This window comes from Condylostylus longicornis, unplaced genomic scaffold (assembly GCF_029603195.1).
Source record: "Condylostylus longicornis isolate FDR11 unplaced genomic scaffold, ASM2960319v2 ptg000044l, whole genome shotgun sequence".
Taxonomy (NCBI): Eukaryota; Metazoa; Arthropoda; class Insecta; order Diptera; family Dolichopodidae; genus Condylostylus; species Condylostylus longicornis.
This window is the reverse complement of record NW_026578013.1, coordinates 5,998,845-6,014,259: the sequence shown is the minus strand read 5'-3', so window position 1 is coordinate 6,014,259 and position 15,415 is coordinate 5,998,845. Positions and strand designations below refer to the sequence as shown.

The window sequence follows — 15,415 nt, the reverse complement described above, 5'->3', positions numbered from 1 at the left end:
TATATATTTTTATAAGCCCACTATAGACTACCAAAAACAAATAATCGAAATAGAGTAAGCATTATTGGTGTATATAAATTATTATATATATTATTATATAAACATAGTACAGGTATATATACAAATTTATAATTATACTGTATAAATTCTTGACATCTTTAAAAAATTATAATTAAATTTTAAAGATTATATCGGATTAGGAAATTGTCAATTAATTAATAAGATTTCAAATAAAAGATTTTTGTTTTTTTTTTTTAAATTAATAACTACATGTATGTAAGTATGTACGTATGTATATTTATGAGTTATTTGTATGGAAATTTATTTCTTGTACTCAATTTAATTTAAGATAACAATATACATAGTAATATATGTATTTATTAATCACTTCATTGTTTATAATATTTGTATTAAAATTTATAAGTATAATTATCCCGTTATTATAATATCAGTAAATATATATGTATATGTATGTAATTAAATATAAATATGGGCATAATATAGTTAGAAAAATTATCTACGATTGTTATTACGAGTATATTTGACCTACTTTCATGAAACAAATGACAGTTAATAATTTTTTTTCTTGTTCTTCTTCTTTAATCACAAAATGATATTAAAAAAAAAATGTTATTTCATACATACACAAATAAAAATGAGTCAATCGCGTAAATAGTTAATAAAAATACTTGATGTTTGTGTATGTATGCATATAAAATATGTATATAATTAGTATGTATATTTAATCATAACATACAGTAACACTTAGTATTTAGAGTGTTTTGCATAAGTTGGCAAATTATTTCACAATTTGGTCAAACAATTTTTTGCTAGAAATTAATCAAAGAATTAATTTCTGAAATTAATTGCCACTTTACGCGAGACACCCTGTATAATACATATCTACATGTTTATTCACTTATAATTATTTTATTTTTTTTATGTACATAAGTAAATTGATTTTACAATGGTAAATAAAATATAAAAATTTGCAAATACATGAAGGTATAAGAGCTTGCATGTGCTTAAATTTGTGTTTTCTTAGAGTAGATCTTTTAAGCTAGGTTTTATACATAAGTGTATGTACATATGTATAATATAATTGAAACAAAAAAACTCAAAAGTTGGGATTTATTTTGGAAATCAATTGAAAATCTAGTAATTTATTGAAATTAGAACTCTCATATTTTGTAATTTGAATTTTTACATTTTCAAAAAGATTTTTTTTTCAAATATATCAATTTTTACTAAATTTTCATATCAAACTATTATTTAGTTACGATATCAGCATATTTTTATTATTTATATATATATATATATATATATATATATATATATATTATTGATTAAAGGGGTTCAATAAACTTATTAAGTTATTGCTTGTTTTAAAAATTCACATTTTTGTAGTGCGAAAAAATCTAATATACAAATACCTACTTCAATACTGAAGATATTTTAGTTTTATGAACCAGAATGAGAAATTTTGAGATTTTAAAAGTTTAGCCTTTCAGATAGAAGTCCATATAAAATTAACAATAATTTTCAATATTTTGTGTAATGTAAAAGGATATGTATACGTGCATTATATCATTACATATCGCATAATATGTATATAAACATGGATATAAACCGTTCTAAGCGCTGGATTAAACAATAATTATTTCACTTAGACCTATGTAGCATCATAACCCGTGAGTTTATTTAATTGTTCTGCTATTATTAAAAAAAAAAATTGCGAAAAATCTTTCTTAATGCATTCCTAAATGATTTTATATTCTGAAAAGTTATAGTATTAATTTCAAATCTATTAAGATTAACAAAATTGTTAGTAAGTACACTTTTTCTACCGTAAGTTGATAAGAATTATTATCATTCGTCAATAATGAAAATTGTATTATTAAAAATAATAAAAAATAGAAATAGACTTTCAAGCCAATATTTTTTGCATAAATTAATAAAAAAAAATTTAAACCTACAAGATTTATTTAATTATTTATTAATTACTCATTCAAACGGTATCATTATATATATATATATATATTTATTGGGTCAAGAATCTGTTAGTCATAAACATTCAAATGGGGTTTTTTTAAAGGAAAAATAATAGATAGTGTTTTTAAGAAAATCATAAAAAAATTACATATTATTAAGTATATAGATTAATTTTATGCATATGACGTGTTTTTTTTGGTATTGATAAAATATTTATTACACGAGTAAATATGGGATAAATATTAGAGTTTTGAAGTGTGACAAATAATAACCAATTAGTTTTTGTGAGCTATTTTACATTACGGTATCTTAATATATTTACATATAAGTAAATAAATCTCGTGTTATGAATCCAATTTTAAGCATTTTGCTAAAATGCAGCTGCCCTTACATAGTCCCATACCTCATATTATAGGTTACTTAAGTTGATAAATTTATCTAAGCAAAGTTCAAATATGCAAACACTTAATATTTATAACAATTATATAAGTAATTAATATAAAAAATTTATAAAATTAATTTTTATCTTATCGAATAATATTAATTATCCTATTTATTTACTTAAGTTTGCATATCTAAAAACATAAAAATTTTTTAAAGAATTATATAAGTATTGATTATTTAATATCACATAAGTTTATTTAACTGAAAATATTTAATATCTAAATACTTTTAGTATTGAAACTGGCATATACAGTCAAACACGTTTAATTATAACACGCAAAAAAAGTATTAGCGAGCCATCTAGCGTAAAACATAAAAAATAAAAGTTAATATTCATTATTATTATATATCGTAACTACATATGTAGACATTGTGATCCTTAGTGCAAAGTTGACATAAAGTTTTTTAAAAATTGTCCATTTCTTATTTTCATAAATAATTGCAAATCACGAATATACATAAATACTTCAGTCAAAATATAACTTCAGTCAAAATGGTGTGCATATACAATAAGTGTATTCGACTGTATACGATAATTTAATTCACATAAGTATATATATATGTACATATATGAATTTTTGTTCGGGTTAAAGTTGTTACAGTATTGCTGTGAATACGATATTAATTTTTTTATTGCAGCAGTAATTACATTATTATATTTATAAAAATGCAATTACGTTTTTGAATTAATATTTGTTTTTTTATTTATTTACAAAATTATATGCAAGTTATGTTTAAATATCTTTTATATTTTGTTTATTAAATTCGTAAACGAGCGTGTGTCTACATATATTTGTACAATATACATTAATTGCTTTAGTTATTTTAATTTTAATAATACTTTCTCTATTTATCTTTGCTAAAGTATTTTTTAATAAAGTATAGGAAATTAAGAATAACCTAAAAGACCCCCTTACCTGAAATTTTTGAAATTTTAAACTTTTCTCTTTATTTTACATAAGGTGTTAATGTCATCTGTCATCCAATTTTTTTGGTAAGAGTAATATATTTTGTCATCTCGCCTTTAATAAATAAATGTTTTGTAATTTTTGCAATTAATAAAAATTTAAGAAGACAGAACTATATAGTATCTACCTCTAACTAACAAAATTTTACAAATTTTTACAAAACAATTGCCGTATATTCTTATTGTGACTTCGACTGACTTTATTTTTCTTCCAAAAATTCTGATTATATTTTTGAGAAATATTATTCGAAAAATCTTTTTATTATAAGATCCAATCGATTATTATAATTAGGTTTTTATTCAGGGAAAGGTATTCTTTGAAGACGATGCAATAAATCTGAATTTATTTACAAAAAAATTTTTTGCATAACAAAAATTTCAGTGATTTTTCAGAAATATTGCTATGTTTCATAAATACGGAATTCTCTGTAATAAAAAAACAATCAGGTAAACCATACTGGGTGTCATACATAAGTGTCTTTAAAAAATATTATTAATCGCAAAATGAATCAGCTTTAAATTTCTAAATACATATACATATACACTATGAATATAATTATATTATTATTATTTTGTTAAAAACAACTAATCTCTACACACTCTTAAGATAACAACGCGATGATAAGCTACAATATTTAACTGTTTATATCTAACATTATTTTTTGCGGTTACTTTTATTTTTTCTTCTTTTTTTTTGCTGAGAGAGAAATTAAATGTAAATTTTTTATATATTTTAATCCAGTTAAAAAGAACTTGTCATAGAGGAAGGGTATTAAAGTTTTTAGTGCGAATTTTTTTTTTTATAGATAAGTTATAATTGTGATCGGATATTAGAAATTAAGAAATACAAAAAAAAAAAAAATTAAATAAATAATCATGAATTGTTTTTATGCTGAAGGCAGTGATAATTTTGATTTATCATTTCAACGTGCAATTACAAAATTAAAAAATTTAATATGGTCCAGATTTCGTTTAACATTGTTGTTAGTAATTGTTTTTTTTTTTTAATATTTGAAGTATTTAATTTTTTATTTAAAATTTTATATTAACTAATTAAAATAATTATTTTTAATTTTTCTTTTTTTTTATTAATTTTTTACAGAAAAGCTCGTCGCAAAGAACGAGATGGCGATCAAAGTTCAACAGATACTAAATTATATTTAGAAGAGAGTGTTTTAGAGCGTAAATTACCTGATGCTGATCTCAAAGCCTTAGTTGATCTTCCAGCTGGTTTAGACTATAATGAATGGCTAGCTTCTCATAGTAAGTATATATATATAAAAAAAAAAAACAAAAATTTCTTTTATTTATTATTAAAAATAAATTTCATTTGCTAAATAATTTAAATAAATATTAAATATTTAATCATATAATAAGAACAAATGTTTTCAAAGAACAAATTGTGTTTGATATGGATTCTATTTATTTAATTTTTATTTAAATAAAATCTACTGTATATAAGTTTCATTTCGAAAATACTGTGTATGTGGTTTCGTTATGATATAGAGAGATACATAGAGATCTATTCAAATTTTATTCATACGGTTTTTAGTATAATTTATATTATAAAGTAATAAAAATGTAAATTACGTTTAGTTATGAAATAATAATTAAAATATATTGAGAAGAAATCCTTACTTACATACATATGTATGTACACAATTATTATCGTTTTCAAAAAATTTGAGAAAAAATAAGAGAATGAATATTAATGATTTTATTACAAATTTTTGTCTAATTTTAATAATTCTAAATTCAAAATATAATCATTATGAAATTACTTTCTGACGTTAGACTTATATTTAAAATTTCTAATATCGTGAATAAAATCTCGCTGAAATTAGTAAACAAAACCAGAAAATAACTAGTTATTGCTTTTTTTCATATAATATAAATTTACAGGGTATAAAAATTTAAAGCTTTAGATATTAAATTAATTTATTATAGTTTGTGTACGTATTTATGTACATGTGTATATATTTATCTTATATAAAAAAAAACAAAAGTAAAAATAATAACGGTTTTAATTAAAATAACTTTTTTTTTAACTTTTTTCATTTTATCATTGTGGTCTAACCTTAAAAATTTAATTACATTGATTATATTGATAAATTTAAGAAATTTATTGGCATTTTAATGCGTATAGCCTATATTATTTGTATTTTTAACACGCAATATATCAAAATTTCTATAAATTTAATTAAAAATTTTTGTTATATTGTAGGTTTTTATAAAGTATATATAGAATTTTTCGAATAGCTACATATTTATTATTAATAGTGTTTGAGTCAATAATTATGAATTGATTGTTGAACGAATTTCGGAAATAATCCAAAATAATGTCTAACTTAAATATTTTCTAAAATTGCCTAATTGGTTTTCAAATGATAAATTTAAATTCACTTATTAAATTTATACATAAATCTATTAGTTTTGCTAATATAAATATTTACAAAATTTCAAAGGAGCTTTGATAAATGTAGTATTTTCAGATGGATTTTAGGAAAAGGAAAATAATTTTCAATATTAAAATTTTGTAACTTAGATTATTTTAATATCTTATATACTTATATCCTTAAGATATAAGCCTTATTATGAATTTCGTTCGTAGCTCTGAAATTCGGAAAATTATCAATTCCATATTATCAATTCCGAATTCCTAAAATTCTTCTCCGAATATTTCTAAAAACGAAATTTAAACAGGTTTTTTAAATTTTCAACTTTTAAATTTTTGTTAAAAAAATAAACATTTGAAAGTTAAACTAAAATACTGACTCCGAAAAATAATGCTCCCATTGCTGATTCATAATATCTACGAAATGATTTTGTAATCATTCGAAAATCTACGGCTAAGTTCGTAATTTGTATAGGATTCTGCGAGTAGATTTTATGATATGGCTGATAATAATCTCTAATATAAATTATGAAATTTATAAGTGAAAATTTTACATATGTGTCATAATTTAACTTTCTAACATAATATGCCCTTATTAGTCATTTGATTAAAAGTTAGTGCCCCGTACCTACCTTAAAGCTTTGACTTTTTTTAATATGTATATGTATCTACATTTTTACATATTGGGTTTGGCTTCAATTACATTGATTATAAAAGATAAATATTAAATTCAATATAATTGTTAAATTCGTCGCATTATCAAAAAAAAAGAATTAATTTATTGAAACCGGAAGTATACAGATCATATGTAAGTAAATATTTACAGTAAAGTATTTCATAAGAAAAAGGGTGCAGTATTATTATTTTACTGGAAATTATTTAGTTGACTCATTAGAAATAACCCTTAGTACATATGTACGTACATATGTGTGTTATTGCAAAATAATTATAAAGAAGTTTTACTGTTTAAAATTTCTCTAATAAAAGCTTATCGTCTATTTTTCTTGGTATGTACATACTCACCGACCACCCTATCGGTCATAAAAATATTAATTTCCAATTTAAATTATATTTTCTTGCGAAATTCATAATGTAAACAGTAAAAATATCAATATTAAGAATTTGTTTCGTATACATACGTACGAACACATACTCACTTTTCGAATAAAAAGTGGTCTGTAATCAAAAGATATCAACTACCTATTTAAATATTGTACTCAATTATTGAACATTATAATGTGCAAATTTTAGATTTCAAATTAAATAACATACTTACATATTATTTACATCTAATTATAGCCTTATCAATCCTAGATATGAACATTTTTTTTTCAAGTGGTCAATTTTAATTTTTTTGTTTTTGTTTTTGGTTTCTAATGGCGTTCAACTGTTAGTGATAATTATATTTATAATTTTGAAGGCATAAAAATTAATAAAACGTGTACTAAATTAAAATAGAAACAAAAATGTTCTTGTAAACAATTCAAGTATTCAAGCACTTAAAATCAATTAGAGAGTAGGTATTTTTATAGTATTAAAATTTCAAGATATAAGTCGATTGATTGTATGATTAAAAAAGTTAACTAAATGAGTAGTGAAAAGTTTTATACAAAAAATGTAAGATTTCGTATCTCTTTTCTTTTTAATTTGAGAAAAACTGTATATTAGCATTGTGTGCATTATATTTTGGATTATGTACAATGCGCATAGTAGATAGACTCTACGTACATGCACACTAATATATTGAAAATGAAATTTGATCAAAATTTTTATTTAAATTTTCAATACATACTCTCATTGAATATTTTATGGCTTTATTTAAGGGATCATTCCTGAAGAGTAACATTTTATTCTTAATTTCACATATTCTTAATTCATGACGGTTGAGACGATTTGACAAGGATATTAAGAGTTTCTAAGAAAGATTTATGTAGTGACTATGCGTGAAAATATTTTTTCATATATTTCGCCGATTATTATAAAAATTTAAATAAAAATCTAAAATTGAAATAAAGTTAAATTAATTTTTTTTTAATTCATAAATGATTTATTAAAATTAATAAAAAAAAATTTAAATATGAAAATTTGTCCAATATATTTAAGTTGTGCCAAAAGAGTTATAAAAATTCTAAAAGAAAAAAATAAACAAAAAATCGATTATTATGTCATCAGTCAAAGCCACCGTTAGCTATAGTAAAAATAAAGTATGTTAAAGAATATTTAGAACTAGGTGGTGCGCCACTTAAAATATAATTTTCGTAAAAGTTAGCCCCATTCTATCTCTTTAAACAACAAAATATCATAACAAAAAGTAATATGTACAACAACAAAATATACTTTTCCAATATAAATAGCCAAAAAAAAAAAAAAACTGCACTATGACAAATGTTACTATCATTATAAATGGTATTGTCATTTCCAAAGATAAAAACAGAATTTATGAATTCACCGAACATGCATTTATTCAGAAAGAATCAGAAAGTTCAACAGAGTGTAAATAAAAATGAAAAAGAAAATCATTTTCACATATTATAAAAATAAACATTTTTTTTAATAATTAAAATTTAGGCCTTCTTTTTTTTATTCTTTGATAATAAACACAAAATTCATCCTCCTACTGTTTCTGTACTTATTAATTTAAAATGAATTTTATTTTAAATGACTGGCTATATGCCAAAAGAAATTTTGAATTTTAGTAAAAATTTAATAAAAACTAAAATAATAGATTATACGTATTTTGTACAACCCTGTATATTAAATTTTTAATTTATTAATTTTTCTTTTTTCCTCTGACCAACTAAATTTTTTTTTGATAATTCTTTTAATATCACACTTAAAATAATCATTTAGATTATTCACATATTTGCATATATACATATGTAATTTTCAACTTGAAACATTTACATACTTATACGAGTATTATATTAAAAGAGATTTAATTTAAATAAGATTTATTCGTGTCATTTTTATTATAAATTAACAATTTGCTAAAAGAAAATTTACTTTAATAATTCTTACAAATTAATAAAATTCGATCTATTTAAATTCTTAAATTTTCCTACAAAGAAATTTTATTTAATTTTATTAGACAAAATACAAAATATAAAAATAAACTTTACCATTTGGTACGAGTAATTTAACTTATAATAAGAACAACTTTCCATAAATTAGCTATTTTTTTCTTTGAGACAGTTGCATACACAAGATTGCCCATAAATATGCAACCCCAAGATTAATTCGGAACACCTAAAACCTCAAATTATCCTATTTGCATAAAATAATACATGATAAACTCTAAAGTTTACATTGTTATAATTGTTAAATTTTCTAATTTTATTTAAAAATTTAACAATTAATTAACAAATTATTTCATAAATATTAAACACGTGTTGATTTCTTCTAAATTTTTCTAAACCAAAAGTTTGTACTTTTTCCAATAATAGTAAAAAAATTGCATTTTTACGGTTTTTATTTGGTTGTAGCGAACTTTTGGTAAAAACTATCTTCTACCGAAATTAGTTCTAGTAAAAATCAATTAACATAATATGAAATTTTAAAGCGTGTAAAAGTTTTGTAAATGAGTCCACGAACGGACGGAAGGACGAACGAACAGAGTGAACTAATAAGCACTCCTTTTTTAAATTCTTTTTTGGAAAATTGCTAAAAACCAAATAACTTTTAAATTTTGTTAAAACTATTAAAATATTTTTAACATTGAAAAAAAAACTCTCTAATAAACATTATTTTTTTTGTTTCAGCACTGGCACTATTTGAACATGTCAATTTAGTTTATGGAACAATTAGTGAATTTTGTACAACATCAGGCTGTCAAGACATGACTGGACCTGGGAATAGGTAAATTTCCAGAAATATATAATTTTTTAGAAATGTATTGTTTTTTAACCAAAATCTTAATTTGATTTTAGAACGTACTTATGGTTTGATGAAAAAGGGAAGAAAACACGTGTTGCTGCCCCACAATATATTGATTATGTGATGACATTTACCCAAAAAACCGTTAGCGATGAATCAATATTTCCTACAAAATATGCAAATGAATTTCCAAGTTCATTTGAAAGTATCGCACGGAAAATATTACGCTTGCAATTTCATGTGATAGCTCATCTATATGCGGCGCATTTTAAAGAGATCGCCCTATTAGGTTTACATACACATTTAAATTTAACTTTTGCCCATTTGACAGCATTACATCGACGTTTCAATTTGATAGATGAAAAAGAAACTGATGTTCTACGCGATTTGGAAGTAGCATTACGTTTAACTGATGAGTTTAGTAATAACAGTGGAGGTAGTGGTACAAGTAGCGGTGGTGGTGCTGGAAATAATTCAACAACATCATCATCAACAAATGGTAGTAACAACAGTACTATAAATTCTAGTAATAATCATCATCAAGGAAGTGGTGGTGCAGGAATAGGTGGTGATCATCATAATCATCATCAACAACATCGTTTACTGCTGGGCGGAACAAATGATGATAATAATTTATTAAATAGTGGTATAGCTGGTAGAATTGATGTTGTTAGTAGTAATATAAATACAAATAATATACTTGGAAATAGTGGACATAGCGGTCTCGTTGGTGGAGGTTTAATTGGTGTTGATATAACAACATCATCATCAGCAAATGCATCACCAAGACATCCAATATGTACACAACCAGAAGCTATGAAAGGTTTAAATAGTGATCAATCGGACATAAGAGGTGGTGCTGGTGGTGGTAATTGTACTGATGGTAGTACTTATTTCAAGGGCGGTCATAGTCATCAACAAGTTATAAATTTTAATAATAATCATCATAATAATAGCACAGGAGCGTCGGCATATACAGCAAATAGTATGTTACAACAACAATGCAATAATAGTAGAAGTAGTCAAAATAATAGTAATAATTCACCACATACCACTACAACCGCATAGTTACAAATTATTATTATTATAATAAATACATATTTATTTACACACACCTATATAAAACTATAAAAATAACAAATTGAAATAAAATTAAAACAAAAATTTAAAAGAAATGAAATTAGTTAATTAATTAAATAAAAAAAAATGAAAATTATCAAGAGAAGAATAAAAAAAAATGAATTCAAATTACAGGATTTTTAGTTTTTCTATACTTAAATTATATTATTACATATTATATGTTCTTGAAGAAAAAAGATTTTAATGAAATAAAAGAAAGAAAACATTTAGACAAAAAATTTTAAATTTAAAAGAAAAACTATAAACACATATTCAAAAAAAATATGTACATAAAAAACTACAGAAATATACATAATATATATATACATGCATATACATATATCTATATATATATTTATATTTAAAAAGAAACTATTATGTAAAAATAAAAGTATGTAAAAAAATACATTATTTAAAAATAAAAAGTGAAATAATAAATTATGTTATATAAATTAGCAGTTTGTTGTTATAATTACTATAATATTTTCATTTTATTATTTATATGTTAATAATTTTCAACAAAAAAAAAAAACAAAACTCTAACAAAATAAAAGCAACCATAGTAGATGTAAAAAATATTATAATATGCAACTATAATTGAGTCATTCGGCAAGCTTTTTTTAAATGTAATTTTAAAACCAAAAATTTACTCCACCTATATTGTATTTTATGCAATTATAATTATATGCGAAATATATTTTCATTTAGTATCTTACTAGAAGAATCTTAGATAAATTTATAAATTTTAATCAAAAAAAAAAAAAAAGTATATAGAAACCATAAATTTATCATTAAAGTTTCAAATTATGAATTAATCGCAATCTTAAGCTAAATGATAAAAAAGAGCGCACTGCAAACATTTTTATAAAATATCTTCGAAATCTTATTCTTAGTATTACTTAAATAAATGAACATTTCTATATTGTTGGTGTTGAACTGCTAGTACTGTGTAAAATGCATTATAAAAAAAATTTTGCAAAGTATAAAAGTCAGCAAAACAACGCAATACTTTATAGTTTCCCAGAAACGAAAAAAACATTATTATAATAATTACTATGAATATTATTAAAAAAACAAAATTGTTTTATAAAAATGATAACGTAGTGAAATACAAAAACAATTATAGTTGAAAAGAATGTTTTACATGTAAGCGTATGGTACACTATTCTGTTTAATTTTTTTTTTTTGGTCTTAAATAATATCTTTTTGTAATTTTGGAGTTATTATGATTTTACTTGCTTTCTATTATGAATGCTGCATATCCATCTTTTTTATCAATTCAAAATTGTATAGAATGATACTAAAAGAATATTAAATATATTCAAAACTATAATTAATAAATAAGAGTAACTAAATAAGCAACAAAAAGCGAACATGAAAGAATAATATGATTTCTGTTCGTTAACAAATGGAAAGTATAACATTCTTATAGCAATTAATAAAAAAGTATTCAACTATTTCTTATACATTTGATCTTCTATATTAATCTTTATTAAATGTGCAAATTCTTACTCTATCACATTTTTCAAATTAATTGCAATTATAATGAAGTTCTTAACAAATAAAAAAAAAAGAAGTCCATATTGTCCACTAATGTGGACATTTCAAAACAATTAATAATTCATTTTTTTAAATTTATACCTATAAATCTATTTATGTTCATAATTTGGTACTTACATGATTTTCAGAATATATTTTTGAAATTCATTAAAATAGAATTTAATTTCACTTGGTGAAAAATAAAATATTTTATAACAGAATTTGATTTTTTATTCTAAACTTTAAATTACAATACATTGTACTTGCATAATGATTAAAATATTGCAATTTCATATAATTCGTACGACTATTATACGACAAAATGATGGAAAGTGAAAATATATTGAAAAAAAACGTCTGAGCCAAAATGAACTCTCATTTTCTATTTCTTCAAATTAAAAAAAGAACAGAGAGGGCAAAGTTTGTTTTCTTTTAAACACAAATCGATATTCCAGTTTCATCATGTCTATCATATTATGCTAAAAACGTGTATAATTCTATAATTTGATATTTTTGACAGAATTTTTACAATATTTGTATTTTAATGGAAAAACTAATGTCAATTAAAAATAAATATATTTATGCATATGTATATAAAGAACAAAAGCTTTATTTTGATGTTTGTGCGTTAATCATTATTTCTCAATATTATAAATATGTATTTGAAATGTCAAAAACGTATCAAATTTATGTTGTTTTTTATGAACGTTTAAAAAAAAAATTTTGTCTTTATATTTCCGGGTTAATCAAACTGCGGTGACAGAATAATTTACAATTCACATAATGTTCGTTCTCAGCTAAGTTTTCTGCGATTATTCAAAGTACAATTTCGCAATATGAACAATATTCTTTAAAGAATTTATTGGTTTTAATAACAAGATGAATTTATTGAAAATTCCACCGAATTGATCCTATTTTTTCTTTTTTTTTTTGTTTGATAAAAACAAAAATCTATTAAAAAATATTTTAAACAAAAAAGGTATGAATAAATGTTTGTAATGTAAATTATAAAATTATGTTAATAATGAGTAAAAATAAAAAATTAGAATAAAATCACAATGCAAACACACCAGAAAAAAATTATTTTTGTTTTTTCGAATTGTAAAAGATTATTAAAAACAACAAATCTAAAAACACTTTCAATATAAACACGCTAAAACAATTGCTAAGAATATTATTAACACACCATACACACACTTTTTAAAGCAAAATAATAATTACTAAAATATTGAATATTAAATAATAATATTATACTTATATGTATCTACAGAATATAAATATACATGTATATGAATAAAAAACAAACAAACAAAACCAAAAATTATGTTGAATTAATAATAACAATACTGTAAGGAAAAGAAATAAAATAAAATATCTTATATTTAAAAAGAAAAAGAATTTTTTTGAAATAAGGAGCTCTTAAAAAATTATTATATATTATGATTATTGTAAAAATGTATAAAAAAAAAACACAAAAAAAATACCCTTAAAATGCGAAAAAAAAATTATTAGAAAAAAAAGAAATGAAAAAATTATATTTATCTACAATTAGTAAAAAGAAATAAAAAAATTTAATAAAAATAATTAATGAAAAAAAAAAAAAATTGATATAAAGAAATTACGAAAAAAAAAAATATAAAATTAAAAAAAAAAAATTCGAATTTGTTGAGTTTTAGTAGTATCATCTAAAAATTATATAAAATATATAAAATAGAAATAAAAAAAGAAAAATGATTTAATTAAATTAACAAAGAAGAAAAAAACAAACTAATTTTTAATTTCATCACAATATTCTTGACTTTTTTTTTCCTTTTTCTTTTTCATTTAATATTTTTATGATTTTATATGTCTTTTTTTTAACATTTTTATCAAATTTATTTCATTATATCGTCGTAAAATTCATAAAATATTTTCAATTAAAAAGCTTTAAAATTTTCAAATTAAAAAAAAAAAATCAATCTTAATAATTTTATAAAATAAAATTTACATACACTTTTACAATTATTGTGATAATAATTTATTACTCTTTTCGTTCTAATCAAAACATAAGAACAGAAAATAGTTTTGAAAAAATAAAAATTCATTTTTCCATTATCGAATTATGAGACCTGTCATCATTGTTTGCTTTTATCACTCAATTTTTAGTGAACCTATCACTAATTTTTGGTGTCATCATAAAAAAATTAACTGTCATAAATAGTTTCCATTGTTGTATTGTAATTTTATATAAAATCAAAATCATTGTCATCATTGAAAAAAAAAATGAATGGAAAACAGTGTTATTTATCATTCACTAATTTTTTGTCTTTCACTAATTTTTCTTTTTATTAATTTTTTTGATGGCAATGATGACTGGCGCCTAAATTTTTGGTATCACCCATTAGTTAATAAATATCCTAAAATCCTGAATTCAAGATAGTAATTTTTTGAAATATAATAAAATAAAAATTTACATATCGATAAGTTCAAGACAAAAAAAAAAATCCGTACCATAAAATTCAAATAAAAACTTTTTTACATCAAAAACAATTCATTTCAAAATAATAATTAATTATATATATATGTATAATACATTTAATTGTCACTTAAGACATTTGATATTGAATATTTTTAAAATCGTATCATCCAATATACTTAAATACACATAATATATGTATAATAATATTTTATAATTATTAAAAGAAAAAACGAGTAATATAAAAATTAAAGAAAAAAAAATATCTATTTTTTTTTTATTTAGACTATAGACTGAGTTATAAAAGTCATCGATGTCTTTTAATTCACAGAACACTGTCACAAAATAACAATGTAAAGCAAAAATGTTATATAAGTTGAAAAATATTTTATATAACGTGCTTGTTAACTGAATTTTACCAAAGTAAAAAATTAAAAACAAAAAAAAATAATTTTTTTAAAACTTAAACTTGAACTTATCAATATTAATTAACTAAAAATAAAAATGTCTTAATATAGAAAATAGTAAAATTTTATTATTATCACTTAATAAATTTATATAAATAATAAATTATTAAAAAAAAATATATATTAAAATTAATTAATTTTTTTAAATATTTTAGAATTTTACA

The 15,415-nt window shown here is 21.4% G+C and overlaps 1 protein-coding gene across 3 annotated transcripts in view; it reads left to right on the top strand.

Annotated features, from left to right (window-relative positions):
- Positions 1 to 11,099, top strand: part of LOC129610442 (MOB kinase activator-like 2) — a 62,905-nt gene extending 51,806 nt beyond the window's left edge. Inside the window, exons 1-4 of one of the 3 annotated variants that reach the window (XM_055523034.1) lie at positions 4,227 to 4,386; positions 4,506 to 4,666; positions 9,557 to 9,653; positions 9,725 to 11,096. In XM_055523034.1, the coding sequence (XP_055379009.1) occupies positions 4,280 to 4,386; positions 4,506 to 4,666; positions 9,557 to 9,653; positions 9,725 to 10,739 (1,380 nt within the window). In that variant the 5' untranslated portion in view covers positions 4,227 to 4,279 and the 3' untranslated portion in view covers positions 10,740 to 11,096. Of the gene's footprint in view, positions 1 to 4,226; positions 4,387 to 4,505; positions 4,667 to 9,556; positions 9,654 to 9,724 lie in introns of those variants that run through there. The other 2 variants (XM_055523033.1, XM_055523035.1) reach the window with 2 other exon arrangements.
- Positions 11,100 to 15,415: the final 4,316 nt, after the last annotated feature.